A 26,706-nucleotide genomic window follows, 5' to 3' on the forward strand; every position below is an offset into this window, starting at 1 on the left:
CAGACCTAACACTATTAAGCCCATCTATATTGCATTAAGTTGTTATTAGCTACTGTATTCTAGCTTATGATTAGGACAGTAAAATATCTTTGCAATCAGCACTCAGTAAGGAAAATCCCTGTTCAGTGCAAATGCCACTATTATTCATTGTTCTCTTGAACTCAAATCACAGGCACTGTTGAGAACCCCTGTTAGTTTTGGCACTCCAACTAATTCCTCTCATCAAATGCTCAGATGAGTTGGGCCCAGAGTTGCAGCATATTTACGATGGGTGAGATTTACAGCACTCATTGCATCAGATCTGAGAGCAGGTCACAACAGACCAAAAGCCTACAAAGGGTCGGCTGGAACTGCCTTTCGTTGCCATTCTTTCTTTAGCCAGCAAGGATTTATCCCAGTTACTTCTTTGCCACAGAAATGGAGTCATTTTCAGCCTTTTCTACATCCCATTCATCCCCTTGCAGCTTGGGAAACAAGCAAACAGTCTCAGAAGCCAGCTTCCTCCCTGTCAACAGTAATGAAAAATATCCATGGTTTCCTGCGATCACACATGACCCTAGAAACAAGGACTCCAAAATCATACAAAATGCAACAGGCCTGCACGCAACTAGGAAATTTAAGCATGTCTGTCAATTCCTGGGACCAATGATGGTTTTGCAGGTTCATCATTGGGTTCATGGAAGAAAAGCAACTGTTTTACCTCAAGTCCTGGAGGGCAATTAAATTCAAATGAGAAGCAAAAGCTGAGATAAGGTAGGAGTGTGTGCACACACATGCTTATTTGTGTTTGCCACAGAAAGGCAAGGAGGAATGGAAATCAGAAACTATATGAAGTGAAATAGGGTGAGAGAGGTGCATGTTGGAAATGTGATCTCTGCTCATTGAGAAAACACTGTTTCCTGGCTTCAAAGAAGAAACACTTTCTCAGAGACTGGCCCAAGTGGAAAAGCACAAACTAGTAACTGAACAGTTGTTTCCCCACAGAAAGCTCCAAAAAGCCCTTATGCCCCACCCAACAACTGAACCCTCGACCTCCCAGTACAGTGTTCCAGCACAGAACCGGCAGCAGGAAGACCTGCTGGGACATAGAGAAAAGCCTGAGCACCTCTCAAATTCAATTCACATTCAAACAGCTTCCCTATAGGAGTGAACGTAATTGGTGCTGTTTCAGAGCTCCGGATCAGGATGGTCACACCACCCTCAACTCCCAGGACGCTCAGTTTCCTACTAAGGCCAAGAATGACTCAGGGTCTTCCCTGCATAAGCCCCCTCCTTAAAAGTGGCATCACTGTTCTGTGCGTTGTGTCCAGGTGTCTGCCACAGTCCTCCAGACGGGCAGGAGAGAATAGCTCTGCTCTAGTGCCAAGGTGCAGGGAACAGGCGAGGAATAGCATGGGAGCCTGCCCCTGCACCCTCACAGGTGCTGCTTGACATGATTTAGGGCCCAAAAGTCCTGGGAGAAAAGCAAAGGCACAGGCACAATGCCATGGCATCACATAGCATTCTCTGGGAAAGAAAGGCTGGGGGCAAAGAGCCTCCACTCCCCTGGCAAAGGTCCTGTGTCAGGTCTGATGTTCTATGCTCCCCTGCAGGTGTGGACAGCTGTCTTCACTTCTTGGTGCCTCAGGCTCTTGTGCAGAGGCTGAGAGTTATCACGAGAAAATGAATTGCCTTTTTTTGCCTGCTTGTTGGTTCCCCATGTCAGTTCTGGTCCGTGGCATCTCTCTCCCCACAGCTTGGCACTCAGCATGCTCATGTTCTGGTCACTGAGAGGCAGAATTTGATAGGGACAGGGCATTCCCTCCTTTGAATGTAGTGTACTGAATCCACACAAGCATGTACTGTCTTCTCCTCTTCCTGCCACATTCTCCATAATTCTCAGATCCCAGTCGCATCTACCACCTCTGGCGCAGAACATCCCACCACCCCACACTCCAGGATCCATGGCTCTTTCTCCCCCTTGGCCCAGTTACCAAGTCCCTTGGACATGTTCTGGTGCTGCACAGACAAAGAGAGAAAGCTTGGAGACAGCTGCTGAGCCAAGCTCACTGTCTCTGACCTGCTGACTGGAGCTAAGTGTACAGCAGGATTCTGGAGTTGTTTTTTATCCCAAGAAGTTGATGTATAGCTAGGCTTTACAGGGAAAATAGCTGCCATGGCAGAAAAACTTTAAAAGGAGTGTCTGAATTAGAAAAGGATGAGATGTGGTGTTCAGCTCTGAAAGGGCCACGGTAGGTGAGCAATTATCCACAGAGAGATGACCAAGACTGTCTGCCATCCACTGTGTCTACACAACTCTTGTCTCTCCTTTCCTGATAAAACCATATAGCTTGGATGTCTCTCTCTCTTGATAAAATTAAGTCACTCTTCCCGGAGATTTGGGCCAAAAAACAGGATAACGGCAGCTTATGGAAAACATATTTGTTTCTCCCAACAATATCCAAGAAATGGATTAGCTGATTTAAACCAGATCTCTTCTGAGCAAACAAATTCATCTCTCTAGGCAAGGAGCTCTCACACAAGCTTTTACTCAGCCTATCGTTACAGCCACAGAGGTGTTTGGAGATGAGCGATGAGCTGCGCAAAGGCTGAACGGCCGCGCAGGCAGGCTGCCATCTCACGTAGCAGACCAAAGTCCCCTCTTTAAGGAGGGCTCCCACCTTCCTGATGCACATATCTGGGTATCATCCTCTCTTCTTTTACAGTTGTTTACCCTGGGCACAGTGAGGAGGCCCCCCGGGGACTTTGCATCTGACGTGTGGTGCCACAGACTGAATGCGCCAGCTTTGCAAAATCTGCTCCCCGGCCTCCGCTGCTCTGCTGAATTCTCCCTGCCATCTGGGCCTTTCATTTATGTCTCAAGCCTCCTGTATCTCCTGGCCACCACAGCGTGCAGACATGCTCTGTCAGACCAATTTCAATCAAAGAGGTAAATCGGAAAAGCTCTCAGGGCACAAGGAAGACATTGCAAGAAAATCTCAGTGAATGGCAGCGTGTGGGAACCTTCCCCACAATGCAGCAAGCAGAGGAGAGACCAAGGTCCTGGAGAGCAAGTCTTGACCACTACACACAGAGGGGAGAAATTCAGGCCAGTCAAAACCCATACAACTGCTTTACCCTGAAAAAGACATTGTCCTCCAAAGCTACATACACCAAACATTACAAGGAAGCAGTCCTGAGAGTCCTGGGGCTTTTCTCTGCAAACATGAAGACTGCAAAGGTGGTCATGAAGAAGAAGGTGTTAGCTAAGCATCCTTCACCTGTCAGGCCACCTGCCCCTCAGTGCCACAAGACTGGCAGGAGGGTAGGGCCAACATGTCCTAGGGAAACAAGAGCCATCCTCTTTTCAGATGCTTTTGGTAGAACCCCATCTGAAGACCCAATCTGAAACCGACGTAAGGGCTGTCACAGCCTCCGTCTGCCAGGCCCCAGGACCAATAGATGGTAATCATTAAAACAAATCTGAGGCCAGCTAAGCCTCTGTGGTCATTACTGTGCTCTGAACCATGGACATTTGGGCTTACAGCCACGACGGAGTAAAACTGATTCCTCCTCCAGTCTGTCCTTAGACTGACAACTCTAATTAGCTGTTAGCAGCCCAGGCACTGGGAAGCAGAGTGAGCAATCCTAATGCCGTATGGCCGAGGACAGGGCTACGTGCACCAACACAAGCTCTAAGTAACTCAATCCCAGCCACAACACTGCTAGCGGAAAGCGTGTTGACCATCAGGAACAAAACTCTCTGCTTGTAACAGGGTGGAGCAGGGGGATTCTGTGTATTGACAGAAACTCAGAAATAAATAACCTGTATGCTTTCAGTGTAGTCACCTAAACCTCCGTACAACAAATGAGGAGATAAACAGGGAGGATTTCCATCAAAGCGGGACCAGAGATCGGGTGGTTCGAGGTCATGCCCATGACTACAAGCAGTTTCCTTCTTTTTGCTAATCAAAGACTCCAGGTTTGCAGACACTAAACTTGCACAAGGCACAGTTTTCTTGTGGCTTTGAATACTAACACACTTTCCCCAGAACATCAGTTCATTCTTAAGGCTCTGATGGTTTAAAATGAACCAGAGTATCCTAGAGTTCTGGCTGGTATGAGAGCCTGGGGTTTCCCTCTCTTGGGAACAAGACCTGCACCATGTAGAACAGCGATACTGAAGCATGAATGGAAGGGCAGGAAAGCCCGAGCCCCTGCAAAGATAGAAAAAAAAAAACCCCAAACCAAACACCAAAATCACCTTCTGCCCCTAAGTTAGCTCCTGAACTGCTCTCCTCAGCTTGGAGGAGGGTGTCAGGATGGACTGTACTGATGAAAATAATAAAAAAAAATTAAAAGTCATTATTAATAAATATACTCAGAAATGAAACCAGTCAAGTCTAAAATTCTTAGCAGATGGCTCCATACTCCAGCTCACATGGCCAAGCAGCAAGACAGATTAGCCAGCTCAGCCACAGATACAGGTCAGCTCTGGCCAGAGACAGTCTCATTTCTCTTAGACTCCCTTTACATAGGCAGTGATAGCTGCAAGGAGCATTCAGGAGCCAAAAGCCCAGTTCTAGCCACTTTGAAGAAACATCTCCATGCCAGGACCATGTCTCAAGAGTGCTTTTAATGGAGCAGTTAATATCCAAGCTTATGTTTCAGAGGGAGCAGGGCACCAGCAAAGAGCAATGATGTTGAGCGATGGCTTCAACAGTTGATCGAAACAGCTTAACACATTTCTATTTCCAGTTGTGTGGATCCAGAAATGCTTCTTACTTATGTACAGCATCACCCTCTCCTCTCCTCCCTGCTCTTCTGCTTGTTACATAGATAATAGGGGAAATTGATGCTGACTATTGCCCGCCCGATGTACAGCACTGCCATGGAGGAATGAGTCAGCAGCGTGTGACCAAAAATCACATTTGCCAGCATGTGAGCTTGAACAGGAAAACATATCTGTGCCCACCTGAACATTAGTTTAAGTGACAAGGGCAACAGATGCCCCAGCAGGACGTACTCTGGATGTATTCCAGGTCAGGGCAGAGCCAGATCTGCTGGTCACTGGCCCTATGGCAACACCTACGTCTAGGACTACGCAACTTCTCCTGTCCTGTTAATCATGACAACTGCCCCTCCAAAGAGAATGACAGTCTACTTGCCTGATTACACCTAATATTCACTATACTTTGAAGATAAAACACAATAATCCACCTGCTGCTTAATGTGGCAAAACTCTACTTAAGGGCAGTAAGCCTAATCCTTTGGAGATCAATCCCAGATGACTGCAGACTATTATTTTGGATTCACAAGGAGTCAAATTTGCAGGCCACATTCTTCAGGGAAGGAGACACTCAGGTGAATTTCTTTTCTAGTCTTTCTTCCTGCCAAGATCTCACCTGCTGTGTGATCCAAAGATGAGAAACAGGATCATCTTTCAGACTTGACTATCCAAACCAAGGTCAATCCTATGTAAATATCTCCTCTTCCTTCTTCCCTTCTTTCTCTGGACACTTGAAGACACCAAGACTTCTGCCAAAGACAAAAATGGCACCAGCCAAAGTCTGCTTATCCAGTCATCAGAATCACAGAATGGTTTATGTTGGAAGGGAACCTCAAAGATCATCTAGTTCCAACCCCTCTGCCATGGGCAGAGACACCCTCCACTACACCAGGTTGCTCAATACCTCATCCAACCTAGCGTTGAACACTTCCAGGGATGAGGCAGCCACAACTTCTCTGGGCAACCTGTTCCAGTGCCTCACCACCCTCAATGTAAAAAATTTCTTCCTTAGATCTAATCTAAATCTCCCCTCTTTCAGTTTAAAGCCATTGCTCCTTGTCTTATCACTACATACCCTTGTAAAAAGTCCCTCTCCAGCTTTCCTGTAGGCCCCCTTCAGGTACTTGAAGACTGCCATAAGATCACCTTGGAGCCTTCTCTTCTCCAGGCTGAACAGCCCCAACTCTCTCAGCCTGTCTTCATCACTTCATTGGCGAACTAATTAACATCTCTCAATAGAGGTGATGGGGTGCTCTGCTACCAGGCTTTGGTGGTTATCCAAAGAGGGAGAACCCATTCAGATGATCGAGCGAGGACCTGAGACAGCAAGTAGTGAGTGCTGTGAGGGAGGATGAACCTATCTGTGGGAAAATATTGGAGTAGTTTTATCAAGGATCACATGTAACAAGGAGGGCAGGGTTTGAGCTGGACTTTGACTGGCTGTCCAGTAGTTTATGACATGCTGTTCAGGATTGACAAAGCATCAGAGCCGACACAATAGGATTCCAACAGGGCAATACGCTAGGATTGCAATTTACACCACACTGTTATACGAGTTTCTAACAGAACTAATGTAACATTCACCACAATGAGACAGTCATCTCAAAGGGCAGTTCTAGCAACAGGTAGAGTTTAGAGTCACTACTAATCTTTGTAATTCATGGAAATGCTATTTTGACCACGCTTTTAGGATACATGGCCAATATATTTTTTTTCAATTTGGTATTAGGTACTTGATAAATTGGTACCTAGGTAGCATCCTTTTCACTGATCCGCACTTTCTTTTCTGCTTTCGTACATATTGGCTCAAATGACCCTTTGTATCTGAAAACCCAGAGTGCTGCACATTTTCAATCCCAGCATGTGTTTTACAGCCTTACACCATCTCACCTACACAGGGTGACCCAGCCCTGGTTTTAAACCCACCTCTGCAGAGGATTCATTTTTCTGCTGGGATTTTTTTCTCGAGTGAGTACCTGCTCCTGAAAAAAGCCTTGACAACAGCATTAGCAATAGCATTGATATTATTAACAGCAGCACTCTGCCCTTCCATTACTATTTTTATTTCAAGATTTCAAAGTGCTATGTTCATTATACCTCACAAATGCTTGAAGACGTGTCAGTTTTATTCCTGTTTTGAAGACATGGGAAAAGACGACAAGAAATTGTCACTCCAAGTGGTAGCCAGATTCCCAGGAGTTCTGACAAGCCAAATTTCTCACTCTAACCAGTATATAACGTTTCTCCATCCTAACTGCAGAGCTATAAGGCTGCAAGGACTTTCATGAACTTATTAATCTTCCAAAGCTCTACAGTTCAGACCAAGAAGTTCAGAAAAGAGACCATCCAGCCTGTCAGAGAGCTGATGATAGATAATTACAGCTCGTAAGATAAAAAGGAGAACAACTTTTTCTGCTTGCAAAATACAAAAAACAATAAAAAGTCCAAACACTTTTTTTTTTTTTTGACAGCTGACTTGTTCTTTTTGTCTTCTCTTTCTCTTTCCACTACTGCAGTGCAGTTGGCAAAGCCTATTTCTGGGCTAGTTTGTTACAACACAGTGCTATATGCATGAGGGTGAGAGGAAAAAAAGGAGAGAAAGAGAAACACAGAAACAGGTTCTGACATCTAATCAGATGTGCTGTATTGATTTTGCAACTTTAGCTTTGGAGCAAATCAGAGAAACAACCACGTTATCACCCAGAATTCGCTCTTCCCTTGAGTGAGCTGGTTCAAAAAGGAGCTCACCCCAACAGGCAAACAGGCACACCTGCATGCACACGCACATGCATGCACGTCCATGCGGACACACATTCCACCAAAGCAGCTCCCCGGCAGGATGCGTGGCTAGGGGAGGCGGGGGAAGCACTCATCACAGAGGCTGCAGAAGCTACATGATCCCCATTTTCAACAAGATGAGAATTCCAGAGCAAGCCACCGGACTAATGAGCTACCCACGCTGGAGAGCAGGGTTTCAATTAACCACGGCGACCCTGCGGCAGCACCCACCTCCTTCCAGCTGCGTGAACAAGAAGGAGCGGGATAAACAGGGACTGCGTTGTTTGCCGGGTTTTTATTTTGTGCAGGGGAGAAAAAGGAGGGAGCCTATTAAGGAGATGAGGGCAGTTCTCGCCCTACTTTCTTGCTTCGTAGTTTGTTTTTCATGCTGATGGAAGGAGCAACTTGACAGCCCTGAAACCAAAGCTGCCTGCTCAGGCACAGAACAGGTAGTGCCTCCTTAAGCTCCTTCCACAGTTTCTACCCAGGAGACGGCAGCTCAGTCCAACAACCACTCTGTACAAGCCCAGCTCCAGCTAAGAGTGCATAGAACCAGTAGAGAAGAGGGCCGTTTGAGTGGGCTGCCGCATGAACCACGCCACTGCTACTTGGGCAAGATCACAATGAAGCATTGCTTGGCCTTGGAAAGAGCTATAGGAAGAACATGTTGAGTTGCTCTTTCACACAGAAGTTCATCGCATCTTTACCTTCTCAAGGGTCACATGAAAGGCCCTGCCCCACAACAGCTCTGGCTTCTACCTACCATCCTTATTGTGTGAGGAGTCATGTCCTCTCCCCCGGGCCCAAGATTCAGCTCTGTGATTCTTCTCCAGACCTTCTCATAAACTCAAATTCGTTCCAGGCTTGGCACTGCTGCTTCCTCTGCAGGGACCATGAGGGTTGGTGAGGACCACGCAGCTTTCAAACACCAACACCAACACCAAACTGGGGACACCAGCAGGTCTGATGGTTCTTTGCTCCAGAGTGAGATTTTGTTGCATCTCCCATCAGTTATAGGGGTGATCAAGAGCCACCCATCCTGCCACGTCCTGCCATGTACTGGTATGCTTGCCCCAGCCTGCCTTCCAAAACTGCTTGAACCGGCATGCGTTTCCACTCTGCTTAAGGAAATCTTCTCCACACTTACTTACCTGCATGGAAATATGCACACGTTTCTCTGTCTCCATCCTGTACTTTAATTCCCGCCATGCTCCTGAATGGCCAGAGATAATTTTAAGAGGGATCTTCAAATACTCAAAGTGCCTGCAGGATCTGGCACACCTCCCTTACTGCTGTGCTCCCAGCAGCTCACATCTGTCAGAAGTGTGTCTGGTTGGCTTCAGCCAGGTTATTTGCTCCGCTCTCACTTTTCTTCTCAAGGATGGAGCCTGGGAGGAGCGTGGCAGCATGTTTAATGAGCACTGCTGTGCTATCCATGAAGGCTCGTCAGTCACAGCCCAGGAGCAGCGTGGCCAGGTGCAAATTAACCCAATCCCTACCCATCCCACACCTGCCAGATCCACACTGCTCAGAGGACTCTGCGGGAGTTCAGCAATTGCACTATCCCCATGGGACAAGGTCTGCTGGGAGGGCTACTCCCATGGTCACAGTTCCTTCTAGATTGAGGAATTTCACCCAGCTGCCTTCCCCCTATCTGATTCAAAGTCTTGAAGGAGAGAGAGCCCAGACCCCCACATGTCAAAACACACCTCAACAGGATGGGAGCTGAGCAGGCACTCCCTTCTCTGGAGGGAGAAACAGCTGCAGGGAAAGGATGGAGACAGTCACCCAACACAGACACAAGCAGCATACCTGCTTCTACGTTCACCTTTGTGCACAGGTATCGCCTTCAAGCATGGCTGGAAGCACCACCCATTGCTGAAATCACTCAATACACCACATGCTAAGAATCTGTTTTCTGTTACTCGTGGCGTTACTGCATGGAAAGCATTTGGGATTATGCAGTTCCTGTTAGAGTCTGCCTCACATGGCTCTTCAGGTAAAATAGTTCAGGCATGTCCAGAAATGACAGTCAGAGTAACTAAGTTGCAGAAAGGGCTGTGAAGTGGAAATGGTCTAATTAACATTCATTTGTTACCTTTTGAGTGCTTGACTTAACAATCTTACTAACGTACCCTGAAGGTATTTTACACATATGTAATGCACGCAAACGCACACCTGGTAAAACTGCTGTTCTGCGCTCATCCACTGGTAGGGAAGTGGAAAGCACTGGGTACACACACACAACACCTCTCCCTTCCACTTGCAACATGCTGTCCATACGGTATCCTGCCCTTAGCCTTGTGTAGCCAGATCAATTAAATAGAAACTGTTCAAAGGTCTCCAGACAAAAGAGACGTGTCTGCTCAGCCCAGTAAGAAAGGTCAACTCTGCGTGAAAGCAGCAGTAAGTGTGTCAACCCTGCTTAGCCCACAGGCTTTTGTGCACACACGCATTCGGACAGGGATTCCAGTACTGTATGGTCATACTCACACTGCACGTTGAGCTGCACCAGGGCTTCCCGGGGCCTGATGTTAAAGCCGTTGTACCTGGCTGTCTGACACTTATAGGTCCCGCTCATTTCTCGGCTCACGCTCTCCAGACGCAGCTTCCCATCATATGTCTCCATCGTCATTGTTCCTGAAGGCATGGGGCTTTCCTTATCTATCCGGGACCAGATGATAGGTGGCTTGGGCTTCCCTCGGACCTCGCACTGCAGCTCAGCCCTGGAGCCCTCCCGGACAGTGATGGTGGACTGACCCTTAGGGACACTGATGGTTGGTGGCACTAAAAGGGCAACAAGGAAGGAATAGTTTTATACCGAGTTTCCAGTGAGCAAGGAACATTCTTGAGGTGCTTGTGTTCGAGTCATACCAACAGCCCTGAACTCCAAAGGTTTCCACTTGACACAGTGCAATCCCTATAGGAACACACTGTAAGTCACGTAAGTCATCCTTCAGGGACTGGAGCTGCAGGGTACCAAGGAAGATCCCAGCTTCTCCAATAGCTGGCAAATGCCAGCTGTACGGGGACATTCCCCCAGCTTCCATCCCTCTGGTTGCAAAACGCTGTCCAGCAGCAGAGCTAGTAGCACTGAGGAACCCAAAACCAAAAGCCTCTTTGATCCATTTCTCAATTTCTGGTCAGTGAATTTCCCAAGCAGAACTACAGTCTTTTGGCTAAGAAATAAAAGTTGTATTTATCAAGGTACCTAGTCCCCTTATCCAGGTCAGACCAAAACCAAGACTTACAGGATTAGTGCTTGTAGATCACATCTCCAGCTTTATCAGACATCCAGGATCCCTGTTTGCTCCTAAACCACAGCAAGGAGCCAGCTCTGTTAAGTATCTTTTCTTACTTTACATTGAGATTCATAGCACACTGGTTATCTCTGACTCACTTGAGAGATGGGTCCCAGCAAAGATCACTTCTGGCATCCCTTCCAGGCCGGGAAGAACTGCTGCTGAGCCAGGGCTAGAGCTGGAGGCACAGTAACACTCAAGAAATATCCATCTACCAACTGACAAACTAAACTTTGTCAGTAAACAAAGCTCAAAAGAAATCTAATGATTACAGCTAAAGGGTACAGAGGTATCAGCGGGAAGAAGTTTGTTTTTCACATTCCCAACTCTACCAAGAACCCAGGAAGCAGATGTTTATGCTAAAACCCATGTAATATTGACACTTTATTTCTATTAGGCTTCAGAGTTAACAGTTCAACTGAGGGAAATATGACCATAACCATTTTCTGAAAGCTCCTTTTTCAGCCCTTACTGCTGACAGTGACAACACTTGGATTGACACTTCCATAACTGCAAGGGCCACGTACTTTGTTTCCATTTAAATCAAAATTTAGAACTACAGAGGCTGTAACAAGCTGGTCCGACCAACGTTAGCTCAGTCCAACTCCAGCAAAGGTGAGCGTGCTACAGTAACTGCACACGTTACAACCCACAGCAGCTTTATGAGCAAATTTAGGATGGCTCCAGCCTGATCTCCCTCTGCAGTGACCTCCCTATGCAACAGGGAGGCCACGTTTTCAATTTGCAGGTCTCCTGTGAGCTGGGGAATCTTGTCACACCCTGCCCCGCACAGCGCGAAGGGACGACAGTACTCTTGGTGCCCGACTCTGCCAACAGCCGCTCACCTGGCAAGAGGCAATTTTCTCCATGGGGAAAAGCTGTAAATTGCATTTGAAGATTTTTTTTTTTTTTTTTTTTTTTTTAATTAAAGCTATCTCCTCGGAGCCTCTTGGTGGAGGCAGTCGCTTTGGTGAGCTCAGGCTTTGCGCGGTGGGGAAACATGGAGCCAGCACTGCTGCCCTCCTGCTCTGATCCTGTGCTCTGGGGAAATCCCACAGGGTTTTTATGTGGGAACCATATGTCGGAGGTGGCTCATCACTGTTCGTGGGGATGCTGCACGCTGGACAGCCTTGGCTGCTGCATGGAGAGCCACTCTGGCAGAGATGGCCATTTATCACTCCCTGGGTCACAAAGCAGTCCTGATGGCCCAGGATGCCAGAGATAGGTTTCAAAATGCCCCAGGCAGCCCTCCTGCCCTTCCCCATCAGCAGCATCCACGTGAACATACAGGGCTCACCCTTCACCGGTCGGGCCAGTGCATGGGGCGACCTGCCACCGCAGACATCTCCTTTAAGGTAGCAACAGGCTGGTGCCTGGACCAACACCTGTGCCAACAAACACTGCCCAGCCTTCTGGTGGGATCATCAAGAGTCTCCCAGCTCTTCCCAGTCTCCTACCCTTGCAGTCTTAAACACAACTGCACTCTGCCATCTAGTGATCTTGGGCAAAAAAGATTGCTCCTGGCAGCAGCAGCCACACAAGGTTGGGAGAGCCGGCTTTGAGTCAGGATTAGGGGGTTCCTCTAGCTTTGTTGCCTGCTGGTACCACAGGGTTGGTGTCTGCTGGCAGAGAGAGTGCTGCCAGCAGAAGGGAAGCATCACTCTCTAGCATTTAGTGGGTCCATGGCATGGTCAGGGCTCAATCTCCAGGCTGCTAATGAGCACTGGGTGCAGTCCCATTGGGAGCAGCCTGGCCCTAGCATTTCTACTGGGAGACAAGGGCTTCCTAATGTAGTTTAAAAGCAGTCGCAGCACTTTCTGCTGGGAGGCTGAGGTAAGCAGTGTCCAGAATCAAGACTGGGACCATCGTGGCCAATGGATCCAGCACAACCAGGGATTCAGAAGAGACTTTCTGTCAAGGTTCAGAACAAAATCTGTGGGCAGCTAGCTCCCCTCAGGGGTCCTCATCAGACTACTAGCCCAATGCTGCATCGTGGTGTACCATCAAGGTCCTGAACAGGCAGCAAGATGACATGGATGCAATAGAGAGCAGAGCTGGACTCACCGCTTCCCCAGAAGTGAGAAGACAGCCCTGAGACCCTCTATTTCAGTCCCCAACGTGACTGACAAACACACCTACGGATTAGTCTTGTCCTCACCAAGCTATGGAGTGAAGGCTTTGACCCTGATTTTAAAGAGGGGAGGCACTTACAACACTTGGACTCGTATAGAGAGTGTCCAAGACAGATTACAATTGCAACCCAGCAAACATTAAAGCTCTTCACAGAATTTGCTATGACAGATGATACCAATCTCCTGGCCACAGCTCTGAAAAAAGGGACATTCCTCATAAGCAATGCCAAAGAGAGGAAAGAGAAGCTTTTTTTCTTTTTCACTCCCTTCTAAGCAAAGGAACATTTGAAATTTGGTGAAATACCACCCCCTCTTTCTTCCTTCACAATTTGGAGGCTTCTTTGAACAATCACACTCTAAACCTGTCTATGTAGCTCTGACTGGACTGCACTTTGGACTTTTCATAGAGAGAAGAGATAAAGGAAGATCTGCTTGGTGCATAACACATGTGGCAGAGGAGCTGTAACACATGTCCAGTCCCAGTCAAACGCTTGCCTGAGGATGTGACACTTTTCCTCACTGGATTCAAGACACTCACGTGAGAGCCTTCAAAAAAGCCAGAGGCATAAGGATAGGGGGCAGCTAGTGATGCCACCCACTTCTCTGAGGTCCCCAGCTGCCACAGAGAGGCTCACCTGTTTCTGAGGAGACGTTCACCTCCACACTGAGGTCAGGAATGGGTGCTCCCTGGAAGGTAGCCACGCACAGGTAGGTGCCATAGTCACTGAATCTCAGGTCAATAATCTCCAAGCTGCAGGTCACAGGTGGGAGCTCGGGGTCATTCCGTGTGATGAGCAACCGGTCTGAGAACCTGGCTGGTTTCCCATTCTTGTACCAGGAATAGACAACCTTCTCCTGGGGGACAGCATCTACATGGCATGAGAGCTTCAAGTCCTGTCCTAACTGGATGGTCTCGCTCTCTTTGATCACATCAGGGGTGATTTGGAATGTGGCATTCTTCATGGCTGGGATGAACACAAGTGTAAAAACAGTTAAGGACAGCAAAGTGTCTTGCATGGGACAGGACAACAACTCTTTGCTCTTCAGGTAGGCCATATCTCCATGCAAACTCTGTCCAAAGACCTCTCCCAGTTACGTTCCTGCAAAATACCCCCAGGGCCTCACATCTGGCAGTCTGGGATCATTCTCCAGTCCAGGATAGTGCTACAGCCCGGGATGAGGCTGCATGCAGTGCTAGCACAGCTGTTGATCTGGGAACAGAGAAGCTTGCACAGGCACTTCTCCAGAATACTAATCGGTGCTAAGTATCACATTCGCCCTCAGCTGTACAAGAGCAGCCAGGAGAAATCCACATCTAGCTCCTCCACCCTGAATACCTATGCTCTGACAAAAAAAAAAGCAACTTACACCGCACCAGCAGGTTCACCGTCTTCTTTGCTGGGTTCCCCACATTGTTGATAGCTGTGCAATTGTAGTACCCTGAGTCCTCCACATGGATCCTCCAGATGGTGAGGTTGCCTCCTCGCACAAGGCTGTTGGGAGGCATTGGGCCAGGAGAGTGAGACCAAACCACCTCTGGCTGCGGGTCACCGCCCGTCAGAGAGCACTGCATAGTGATGTTGTCACCAGGGTTGACCACCAGTGTCTCATTGACAGACAGCTTCAGAGCAGGTGGGGCTGGAAAAGTACAAAAAGGAACACTTCTGAGCTTGCAAAAGACCCACCCACTTGCCTGTGCACAGGTCCATACTTTCTAGGATTTGTTCTTGGAGATGGCTGGTTTGAGTAAGGAGAGCTGGAGAGATTCATGAATTCATTATAAATACAAGGTATTTGTGAACCTAAAGAATTATCGTTTCCATGTCTTTGAGTTAGAGCACCCTGCTCTGTTATGGTTAAGAAACACTGCAGGCCGAACTTCACGCTGCCCCAGAATGGAGTTCGTACCTACAACACTTTGCTGCTAGCGCTTAGGATTGGGGCACAAGCTAGGTATGATATTTTAGCAGTGTTCAGTGCAGGTTCTCTAGCACTTAGGACTCAGGTAAAAAGAAAAGCCTCAACAACCTTCTTTGCACAGGGTGGAATGGCAACCAGACAAAATTGGGCAGTGGAAAACGCAAGGCTAGAGTCTTCTTGATTCCTGATGCAAACAACTGCCGCAACGCAGAAGGGAAATGAAAAGCCACTGTGGCTCCACATTACTTACCTGCACTGAACCCAGCCCATTCCTCTGCAGACACCACAGTGCCTTCTGTTCTCCCTGTAGGTAACTACCCTGACTCTAGACAGGCCCTGAAGAAGCATCACTGGAGAAAGGGCTTGACCAGTAGCTCCTACTAGAGCACCTACGTCCCCCCTTTCTGCAATACTGTTGTATGAATCACAGTCTGCTTATGCCTTGGACAGAAACAGCATACTAGACTGAGCCCTGAGAAAGAAAAAAAAATAAAAAGAGAAAGGCAGGAGAACAAGACATTCATTGCCACAAGGCATGGGATGTTGCAGTCATGGATTGAGCTTAGCATCTCAGGACCCGATCCCAAGAATAATGGGAAGCTCACGGGGGTGTCAGTGTTTGCTGGATGGTTCTCACCCACCCAAGGGAAGGGTAGCCAGAGAACCAGTTGCAGTCTGCTCCTCCTGCCTGACTGTCAGAGCTCCACCCTGACGGATAGGTCAAAGGATAGGCTTAGAGGAGCCTGCTTGAACCCAACAGTCATTTGGGTTTGGCGTCAGTTGGGATCAAACTACTCCTTCCGTGCAGAGGTGCCATACCAAGGACGATGAGGAAGACCTCTGAGGAAGGTCTACCACTAAAATAAGGCTATCCCATGATATGCCTCTCCATCTCTAACACCCAACTAGATGTCTTTGAGAGGCAAAGCCTTTGCCAGGCAGCTGGACCTTGTAGCCTGGAGCCTGGCACAGAGGACCAGGACTTGTCGGCACCATAACAGACCACAAACAGCAGCTCTGCACCCACTCTTGACCTCCTCCACCTCCACAGGTGTCAAAAGACAATTTTCGGTAGACCTGGAGGCTGTAGACCAAGTCACAGGGATTATCTTCCATGCACAACTGAACAACTGGGACTGATTCAAAATGTCTAGACAATCTCTCCTTTGAATAGTCTAGTACCTGGTTTTAGTTTATTTTATTTCTGCACCCTTCTCACTACATCCCGCTCCAGGAACTGATCCAAAAAACTTCCCTTTGTATTCCGTATTTCATCCCATGAAAAGCCTTTTAAAGCCCTTGTCAGCACCATCTCTGGCTCCATCCAGACAGAGCTGAGAAAGTAGCAATCCCCAGCACAAAGGCGGGGAGTATGTTTTAAGTAACAGCCATAATAATGCAAAATAAGACATTGTTCCATATTCATGAAGCCTGATTTAACAGCATCATTATTTCTGCCTGTTCTCTCCCTGGACCCCGCGCTAATGAGCTATGCTGGATTTGTGTTGGGATCTCTGAATTACAGCCCATACAAACAAGGCGAGGAGGACTGCTCTCTCCACACCAGCACCATAATTTAGCAGCCCAACTACTGCCATGCTGGGATATTGCTTTGGTGCACTGAATCAAATGTCCTCTCTCTGGCCACAGTACCTACTATTCATGCCAGATGTGGCCAGCTGAACCTAAGAAAGAAGGCGGCGACTATGTCACCTGCACGGGCCATTTTAAGGCCAGTGGTTGGGGTCCTTGAATTTTGGGAGGTCACAATCTGCACTCAGGTCTTTTTGCTGAAGCCTTGGAAACTGTGTGCAAGGATTAACGTGCACTAATCCGCAAAGGAAGGATTTGTGCATCCTCTCCAAGCTCCCGGTGGTTTCACGAGACCTATGAAGCCCAGGAACGCAATAGCTCAACTCACTGTGGTCGGGCAGGACATGTTCTTGTCACTAACAGGCTGACACCTGAGCACAGCTGACACTAAATACTGTTCCTGCCCTCTAACTTTGAACTGGTCTCAGCTTCACAGGGCACAGACCATCTCACAGAGGCAGCATCTTGGCTGAGAGTCTCCATCCATCCCCATCAGAGCCAGAGAAAGGCTGAAGCCAGCCTATATCCAGAGAGAAGACGTCAGAGTTGGGGAGCACAAACCAGAGGTCCTGCAGGCTCTGGTTAAGACTCAGGGCTCTTGCAGCGTTTGACATGCACATATCTGATCAACACTCATCTTGCCCAGTTCTCGGCAAGGCAACGCGGAAAAAAAGTGACATGCTGGTGCAAGCAGTACCTCAAGGCAGGTCGTGTGTGTGTGCAAGAAGGAGGCAGGGAAACCCAAAAGCTGCCACCCACACAGCTCCAGGCAGCAAGCTCCTGTGACGTGTCCCAGAATGGAGCCCTGGCTGTGGCAGCCTGCACGGGCTCCCACTCCCACTCCTGTCAGCAGACAGAGGTTAACAGTCTGCAGACATTGTTATGCAGGAGATGAATCTCATTTATTTGTAACCTGTGGCAATTCCTTTTGTTCTTGGCTCAGAAAACCTGCTGGCGGAGTCTGCCGAGCAGCAAGGGGACCATTAAAAACAAAGAGTCGCTTTCAATTCCCTTTGAAGTCCAATTTGCTGCAGTAAAACTGCAGGAGAATTAACCAGCTGGGCTGCTTAATTTTGCAGAAATCGAGGAAGGGGAAAACATCAGCCTGACCCTGCTGGGGCAGGTGACGGCAGCCCAGTGCCACACTGGTCCTGTGGCTCTAGAGCCACACAAGAGCAGCAGGACACAGGAGGAGCAGGGGAAACCTCCTTCTCATTAAGGCTGTAGACCAAGAACCCCTCCCTTGCTGCAAGGGCCAAGCTGTTGACGCAGCACTGGGCAAAAGCACGTGTCCTTGCTGGATACCTGCCCAAAGGCCACTGCCAGAGGAGACAAAGTGAGCCAGCCAAGGAACACCAAACGAACTGGGAAGAGAAGATTCCCTTGGCCTGACATGACCTGACCCACCAATTCCTCTCTAGGTCTATAGTACCTGGGTCTATAAATATTTAAGAGATCAGTTTCCATGCACCTCGGTGCCCTTTGAGCCTTCCTCAGTTGCAAAGGTGAAGGCATCCTTAGCAAAGCTGCTCAGGATTCTGGGCACAGCCAAGGCTACAGAGGCTGCTAAAGCACAAATGCAAGAGGGAAAGAAAAGACCTATGCAAAAAAGGAGAGAATTAAAGATTTTTCTTTAAATATTTTCTCATCTATGCACAATACTGCCTACAGGGCAACTAAGCCAGATAATATTTCATGTTAAATGTACTCGTGTTATTTAACACAACCCCTGCTCGCACCGCAATGCCAGCTTCATTTTCAACGCCAGCTTTTAATACGATTTGGTAGGAACACATTTTCCACCGCCCCTTTGTGCTTGTAGTGTCAGTCTCCACTGTAGCTACATATCGATACACATCTATAACCAAACAACAGGAAGAAAGAAGTAGATATATGTGCTACGTGATCCAGGTTCAGAGCTTAGGTAAGTACCGAAGAAGTCGGTGTGAATTCAGCCGTACTACTGGCTTCTGATTTGGCTACAACCTGAAAATACATTTTCCCCGTTCACTCAGTTAAGGGGCTGGACTGAAATGAAGGATAGTTTCCCTGTGCTTGGGCTGTCAGAGGGGAGCGGACATGAAGAGAAATTTGATTTTCTAACTCTTCAAAGGTAAAGACGCAACAGGGAAGAAAAGCTGTATGAGATCCTTTTCTTCATCTTGAGCACAAGACGAGTTTTTAAAGGGAATATTCCAGCGATAGCTACAGTCTCATCCTGAGATAAATTCAGGCAGTGGTGTGAGTTGCTTGAGACATGTTCAGTGATCTTATTACGTAGAGAGTATTTTTTTCTGACATTAGCTATAGTTCACTTTCTTAAGCTCATTACTTTTCATCTTTCTACATAAAATGATGCAACTATTGTTCAGCACACCTTGGGCTCAAGTCAGATCAATAAACATAATTTATACAGTATCAACAATATCCCATCAACAGTTGGCAACATCAAAAGAATTCTGTTTCCACTGCACAAAGATGACACAAGGGATGCAAACTGCTTTGTGTTACATTAGAGAGGTGAATAATTCAAACAACTACAATGCCTTTCTGATCACGGAATACCTCAGGGCCGGAAGCAATTTCTTGACATTTACTTATTATTTGAAACTATTCGACACATGTGAGAGCTTTGTGGGTGGGTTTTTTTTGTAGATCTGGTTTTGTTTCAATTTTTTTTTTCTTTAACGGACAGGTTGCAACCAGGTCCTTGCAAGTATTTGGTATATGATAACTCAGTTATCAGTCAGTCATCGCAGGTCAAGCAAGAGGCACCAAACTGATTCTGTTCGCAACCAGAGGCATGCTCAAGCACTGCCAGTATGAACATCAGTGTAAAATTTATCTATTGGGAAGGCACTGGAGATATTTGCTTTCCACAAACATCGGCACCAGCGGAGCCTGTTAGCTGGGAGGTGCTGAGAGTGCAGCCTGGCAAACCAGGCCAGAGACACACACGAATGAATTATTTGTAAGAACTCCTGCAGCATCTGCCCCGCTCTAGACCATGTATCGAATCTATTTTTAAAGTCACTTAGAATTATAAATAAATAAAACAGCGTCTGGATTAAAAACTACATAGTGCCTTAACACCTACACATAGTCTGTTTTAATGATTTCACGGCACGCCTGACCAAGGCACTGGCTATACACAGAGTTACAAGAAATTAGAGCATCCCTGGCTACACAACTTCTGCACAAAGGATGTGTAATCCTGGCAGCCATGGATGTGAACGTGAGGTGCTGCAGGCCCTGGGCAGGGTGCTGTGCTACCCTTTTGGAGGCGTCATGGCTGCTGAGCAGGCCAGGGGTTGGAGGGCTGTGGAGACCCTCTGTGCCCCCTCTCACCTGTGGTATTTGTGAGCTGGAAGGTGATGGATTTGTCAGGGATGCTGCAGACGTTGCGGACGGACACCTGGCACGTGTAGCTGGCGTAATCCTGAGGCCGCAGGTTCTTCAGCTTCAGGACCTTGGTTTCACCCTGGGAGTTGAGAAAAAAAGAGCAGAAAAAAAAACAAACCATAGGTGTACCAAAGCACAGCTCATCATTGCTTTGAGCCCATAACCTGGCTCAAAGTTTACGGATTACCAGCAGCTCCCATCAAAACCTCAGGGAACTGTGCAGACTCCAAGCCACTCTAAGCTACAAATAAGAGAGACAGAAAATGTTTGAAGTGGTAACTCCACCTCCAGGATTTCTCAAACCACCCAACAATAGACTGACATTTAACCTGAAAGCAGTGTCACACAGGTCTAGGCATTATTTCTCATCAACTGCCTTCAGAATCATCTTACAGAACTTGAAAAACTTTAAATGTCCCAGAAAAGACACTGAGATCTTACACCAAGATGTCGGTAGGAACCCAAGGGATGTCGCTGGGGTCTCAATATTGCAAAACCTAAGTAAATCAGAGCAGATTCAGGCATTAATGCCTGGCCTAAATATGACAAGTTTAACAGTTAACGCTGTAAAAATTTAGAGTACAGGGAAAAAAAAAACATAATTCAGAGAAATACTGAAAGAACCCTCCAAAACTTTCTGATCTCTCTTCTCCAGATTCTAATCTCATTTATGCTGGTGTAAATACAGGTGGCTGCACAGACTTTGATAGCTTTTTTCTCATACTACAGTAACAAAGAAAATCACTCCCCTGCACTCCATTAGTTACTGTCTTGCTATAGAAACAGACTTGAGTTGTTAAATTAACGATAGATGCATTCCGTAGATTTTTATTTATGGAACATGAAAAGCTCCGAGATGCATCCTGTGGTTTGCACACCCTGCAACTCATATGTCTTCCCACAACAGCTTGTCACTGTTGTTCTCCTTGTGTTTGCCTAAATCTCTTTTGGAGAAACCATTCCATAATTGCCTGCAAATGTGAGAAGGTGTCAGCATGACAAATCCTCTTGAGGACAACCTCAAGGGACTGGACGATGAGCTCAGGCATGCTAATATGCAGAAAACAAGGATCTGAACTGAGCAAATCAGAAAGATAAATACCTAGGAGACCAATAATCCTATGAAAGTCCTGTCCCCTGAGATGTGTTGCTATGCCGCACAAATGATGGCATTTACAATGTGCATATCAACTACTTACTTACAGGGTCATATGTATCCTGTTTATTGATTAGTAAATGTTGGGTAAATGTGTATAAACCTTCAGTGTAAATAAGTTTTAAAAAGATTAAACATAAAGTCTTCACCTCCTTTTTAATGCAAAAGCCTACCCAAACCTGACACTGATACCAGTTCATCTCTAGGACAACATTACAAACCCCTGTGAAGGGAGCTTTGTTAAATGTAGTGCATTTGAGCTCCTGCAAGATTTCCCCCTCCTAATAGTGTTGTGGAGGTGTGTTTTTGTTAACTTCAACTCTTATCAACCCAAACTTGCAGGTTTATGCTGGTGCTACGGAGAGGAGGGTCAGGGCATGCCCGTGTGAGCACAGCAGTCCTAATACCCTCTCAGATCTCTCAGATCTGGGAACGATCCATCAAGGTGGGAACATTGCCTGACAAGAGCTGCAGGACACTGGGTCATTTACACATTAATGCTGCAACACGGTGAATTTCTGCCAGATGCCTTATTTAACTGAAGAAAATATCTCAAGTCCTAAGACATCCTCTCATTAAGCAAAGTCTCCTGTTAATTACGCGAGTTTAGTGAAAGCTCAAAGAGCCGGCAGTGGCTTCCTCCAAGACCAGAGACATCCCAGTTGGATGCCACACAGCCCTGACCTAGACAAAGCTCTCTTCAGGGCCAAGCAGCAGCGCTGACCTACAGCGTTTCTGCAAATCTGCTGCTAACCTGCAGCTCTCTTCTCTCTCCTCATTCCCCTGAACGTTTCCATTCGGCCGCCCATTTCCATGACCCGCAGAGACGGCGTCTTTCAATAAAATATGAACATGACTACATTAACTGAAAGGTTGCCTGGAGCGTCGCTCAGAAATCAAGCTCGGCCAGAACGCACTCTGGGAGCGCAAGGAGGTGCATGGGATGAAACGGGTGCCTTGGGGACCAGCCCTTTCGGCCCCCCCTTCCCACCCATCACTGCCTCGTGCTGCTGAACAGCCTCACTGGAAGCACTGGGGCTGTTGGCATCTGAAGGACATTCAGAGCCAGAGCTCAGCTTAGGATAACATGCCCAGAATCCCTCGGAGAAAGAAAAATTCCCCTTCCGTCTCCCACTGCGCTGGCGGGCTAATTACGGTGAAGAAAGTGGCGTTCAGAGGGGCAAGGCCAGCGTAGGCAAGCAGGAGAAGCAGAAAAGGACATGGAGACTCTGTCACAGGACAACAGTCAGAAAGTGCCTCTGTTACTTATGGCCAGTAGGAAAAGCTCTTCATCATCTGCCTCATGGATCCCACAGCAATTCCTACCATTCACTCACGCTGCTATACAGGAAGCAGTTCCCCAGATTTACGGCGCTTGGGCACTCAATTAAGAAAAAAAAAACACTAGTAATGGGAAATATAGGAGACTCAATCTTGGGGTTGTTTGCTCAGATTTTAGTCTCAGCCATCCAACAGCCATAGAACCTCATTAGGGGAGCTGTGACCTGCTCTCAGGGACAGTGCCAAAAAGGGGAAGGGCCTTCTAGACTGTCATGCCTCCTCCTGCTGCTCTGCTCCTCTTGTCCTCTGGGAACCTGCATACAGAAGTAGGCCCTCCCAGCCCTTTGGGAGTCAGTGCTCCTTGAAGTGGCCACCACCCTCTCCCCAGCACCATAATCCACACAGGGAAATCCACGACAGAGTGCCCTGCATCAGCAAGATGCTCTCAACCCAAGCTGGTAGAGGTTTGGGGTTTTTCACCTGTGTGTAGAGGGGTTCATAGATGTCCACACCATTGTCCTGACTGTGGGAAAGCGTCTCAGCTCCCCGTTTCCAGATGAAGCGAGCTGGTGGGTTGGAGTTGACAGTGCAGCGGAGGAAGACCGTCTTCTCCTGGTAGAAGCTGCCACGTACATCGCTGATGGTCTGGTGAACGGTGAGAACAGGTTCATCTAGATCTAGAAGGAAGGTAAGGAGGGCCGCAGCAGTTGTTAGTGAAGCTTGGTCTGCACATATTGCCTGCAGAGCAGAAGATGCTCCAGGCACCAGAGGAAAGCGGAAGCTCCCACACATTTGGCTGATGACAACTGCTGAATTAAGAGCTGATCTGAGGGCAGGTAACACAAGCAATATCTAAAGGGAACAGACAGGAGAAGCCAAAATTCTCCTGCTCACCACACAACCTTCAGAGAACAGGAAGCACCCTCCGGTTTGCAGGTCGTCCTCCAGCAAACCACCTGCCTGCCACATGCTTCTCAGACCAGTGGGCTGCTTCACCTTCTCCAGTGACATCCCACAAGCCAAAACACTGCTCTCTACTTCAGTGAGAGGTCACAATGATCCCAAGAAACTGCTCCATCACCATTTCTTCTGCCTCCACTTTCCACTTCCCAAATCCCTCCTGAAATCATGGGGCTAAGTCCACAGCTGTGAGATGCCCACATAAAGGACATGACAAACCTTCAAGTCAAGGGGTGAGAACAGAAATCGGGAAAAGATCAAGGAGCTGAGACAGTCATCTCCTAGACGAGTGCAAGTCTCATAGTGTGGCATAAGAACATGAGACACAAAACACTGTGAAAGGAATGTACAATTTCTCTCTCTTCCTCTTCAAATATCCTCTGTGTATTTTCTTCTTTTCCAGGTCTGTACTGACTCTCCCTCTTCAACAACTTCTACTCACTGCGTCCTCATCACACAACCCTAAACTGATCAGATTCTTTTCTGTTTTCTCCCTTTACAGAAAATGGTCTTTCCGATTCCCTCACCATACCTGCACCAGACATGCAGCTGTCATAATCGGACCCACAGTTATCAGTCATTTCACTTCCAAGGACACAAGCAATAGCCTTGCAAGGAGCATGCTTTCTCCATCCACCCAGAGCACATTGCTGCCCAAGGGCTGCCCTCCTGCTAAGAAAGCATAATTTTCTGGGGCTTTTGCACCAGACTTCAATGTTTGAACATCAAGGAAGCACAGGGAAAACCTCAGAGGGGGTGGATCTTTCTCTTCCCAGAACTACTTTGAGACTGATTGGGGTTTAATGTAAAAATCCCATTTGACAAGACAGGACCAACTGGCTCCCTAAAACGTAAAACTGTCCCTATGCCCTTAAGCATATCTTAAAAGGCATTTGTTGAGCTCATTTGAAGCAATTATATGCTTTCAGGAGCCTTATGACCCCCATCTTCAACTGTGAGGAGGCTGGGGCACATGCACCCAGTATCCCCTTGTGCTCCCAGCATTGTATTCTGCACATGTTAGCAGAGAGGAAGAGGATGTGTGCTCATCAACCTCCTGCTCTCTTATGCCACCTAACTTTCACAATATTTTATCTTAGAGATTTGTAAGTTTGGAAAGTTGACTCCCAGAAAGGAAGGAGGAAGCAGGGATGAGTTTCTGCTAACATGTCATCCAGATAATGCATGTTTTCTGCTGAATCACAAGCATCAACTTGTGGATTTGCATATTTTAATGAGCTGTATGCTTGGTAGACAGCAATTGTAATGGGACCCGAGATTTGACGGCTTGACCACACCATAGCTCAGAGATATGAGTAGAGCCGTTAGCGGAACAACAACCAGGCACAAAAAACACCCCACCACAAACCAACAACAAAATCAAAACAAACAAAAATAAAACCCCAATGCTGAAGAAAAACATACACAGGTGGAGAAAAAAAGGCTCATCTCCATACAGTGCTGTCTCCATGTGGCCATAGAGTGACTGAACTTTACACCAAATTCTCTTGGACCAGGACCCTGGGCACAGCCTCTCCTCTTTCCCTCTCCTTTGCCATAACCCTCCTTTATTTTTTTCACATTTTACATGAGTAACTCTGTAGCTACCATCCTTCCAAGGCTCCATTTCTCAGTAGGATGCATGGCAAAACAATTCCCTTACTGAGCAAAGAAGATACTCACCATTCAGGTCTCCTGGCTCCCAGCTACGCCCCAGACAGAAAACATCATCTTCCTTTTGGTTGCTGAACCTTTCCTCCCTCCAATCTTTCAGCCTCCTTTTGTAGCAGCCAGCTCTAAGTCTAGCCCTCCTGAGAAAAGCTAAAATAAGACCTACGACAATATGTATGTCCTTGATGTATGAGTAACGCCACTGATGTCAGTGAGCCACACAAATGATAAATTTGGCCCTAGGCTGCTCATGGAGATGATCACATGGGATGTTTCAGGCACAGCGTAAGCTTGTAAACATCCATTCTTTCTTTTTCTTTACTTTCCCTCTATCCCACACGGAAATACTCCAAACAGCAGCTGCCTCTCTGCCAGTATCTAACCAATACTTTAAAGCCTCACTTGGGGCAAGGGAATAACTTGCTACACAGGTTAGTGTTTCCAGTCTAATATCCTCTTGGCACCAGTGGTGGTCTCTGCACAACCTTGCTGTCTACTACTAAAAATCTGAGTGAGGACTAGCACCAGCTGTCAAGGACACCAAGGTTCACATGAGGGTGATTACTCACCTCCAACTACAAACTGGGATGTGGGGAAAGAACAGGTTTGTTTTCAAACTCTGGTTCATTCAGCTGAAGGTTGCCTGGGTGAGCGTTCAACAAAATCTGTGGCTTTTCCTATGTGTTCCCTTGTAAATACTGCAAACACTAGCAGAAAATAGACTCTCCTCCCGAAAAACCAAGTGAGCAGAACAGAGGTGCATTACCAAGTCCATCTGCAGAGTAGATGTTAGTATGAGAAAGCCCTTGGCCACCCCATTAGCCCCATAGTTCTACAGGTCAGAGCTGCATGAGGGACCACGGAACACTACATCACTCTAGCTCCAGTCTGCACCCCAGAAGTAAAGGGAGCACTCTTAGTGCATAAGGCTCATGCCACAGTCCTCTTCCTAGAGACACAGGCCCTGGCAAGGTGTCATACTGAGGCTTAAGAAAAGCAAGTCCCCTTTGCAATGGAAGGCCATCATATTCCTCCACCGCATGCGGGAGAGAAAACGGGCAGAGAAGCCAAGCAGATCTAAGTGGGTGTCAGGACCCCCCAAAGCTACACGACGTCCATGAAGAAACGCTCATCCTATCCAAAGCAGGTGCTGATGAAGCAATCTATATTCCTAGCCTGTATGATGGCGCTGACACTATACTACCTCCAATACAGGGTAAGGCAAGGAAGGGAGAGAGATGGGAGCTGCTTCGAGCCATGTAAGACAATTGCGGATCACAAGGCCAAGTATGTGCAAGTTCATGGTGTACTTTGTGAGGGTCACAACACGTAAACCGAAGGCAGCAGATTGCCCAAGCACGCTAGCTCTCATCACAGGGCTGGACACAGGGCAGGCAGCTCTTAGTCGGGCAGCAGTTGCTGTCAGGAGAGCTGTGCCCAGACTCCAGGCAGGTATGGGGGTTTTGAAGTCTGGAAGTTGCTTCACTGGCAGATAACCACAGTGCATCTCAGCAAAGAAGGACTGTGGGAACAGGTGGTGACAGATTCAAGGAGGTTTTTCATAATACTTTACATATTTTTAGCATCAACCTCTTGCTGGCTAGGCCTTGTCAGAAGATATGAGTGAGGAGGGAGATTTAGTGATACTCACGTTGGATGAAAGTGGAATAGTAGATAGCTCAGGACAATGAGCAGAATGGTAATCTTCCCCAAGACAGTAAATCTTCTCAAAATTTGCCTAGA

At 47.4% G+C, this 26,706-nt stretch overlaps 1 protein-coding gene across 1 annotated transcript in view; it reads right to left on the reverse strand.

Annotated features, from left to right (window-relative positions):
• The window catches only part of MDGA1 (MAM domain containing glycosylphosphatidylinositol anchor 1), a 147,355-nt gene that overhangs the window by 68,388 nt on the left and 52,261 nt on the right, over nucleotides 1-26,706 (reverse strand). The window contains exons 4-8 of the mRNA XM_086628441.1: nucleotides 22,813-23,009; nucleotides 19,842-19,974; nucleotides 14,349-14,618; nucleotides 13,616-13,945; nucleotides 10,040-10,333 (exon numbers count right to left, since the gene is read on the reverse strand). Coding sequence (XP_086484567.1) covers nucleotides 10,040-10,333; nucleotides 13,616-13,945; nucleotides 14,349-14,618; nucleotides 19,842-19,974; nucleotides 22,813-23,009 — 1,224 coding nt within the window. The remainder of the gene's footprint in view (nucleotides 1-10,039; nucleotides 10,334-13,615; nucleotides 13,946-14,348; nucleotides 14,619-19,841; nucleotides 19,975-22,812; nucleotides 23,010-26,706) is intronic.

This window comes from Tauraco erythrolophus, chromosome 2 (genome assembly GCF_009769465.1).
Source record: "Tauraco erythrolophus isolate bTauEry1 chromosome 2, bTauEry1.pri, whole genome shotgun sequence".
Taxonomy (NCBI): Eukaryota; Metazoa; Chordata; class Aves; order Musophagiformes; family Musophagidae; genus Tauraco; species Tauraco erythrolophus.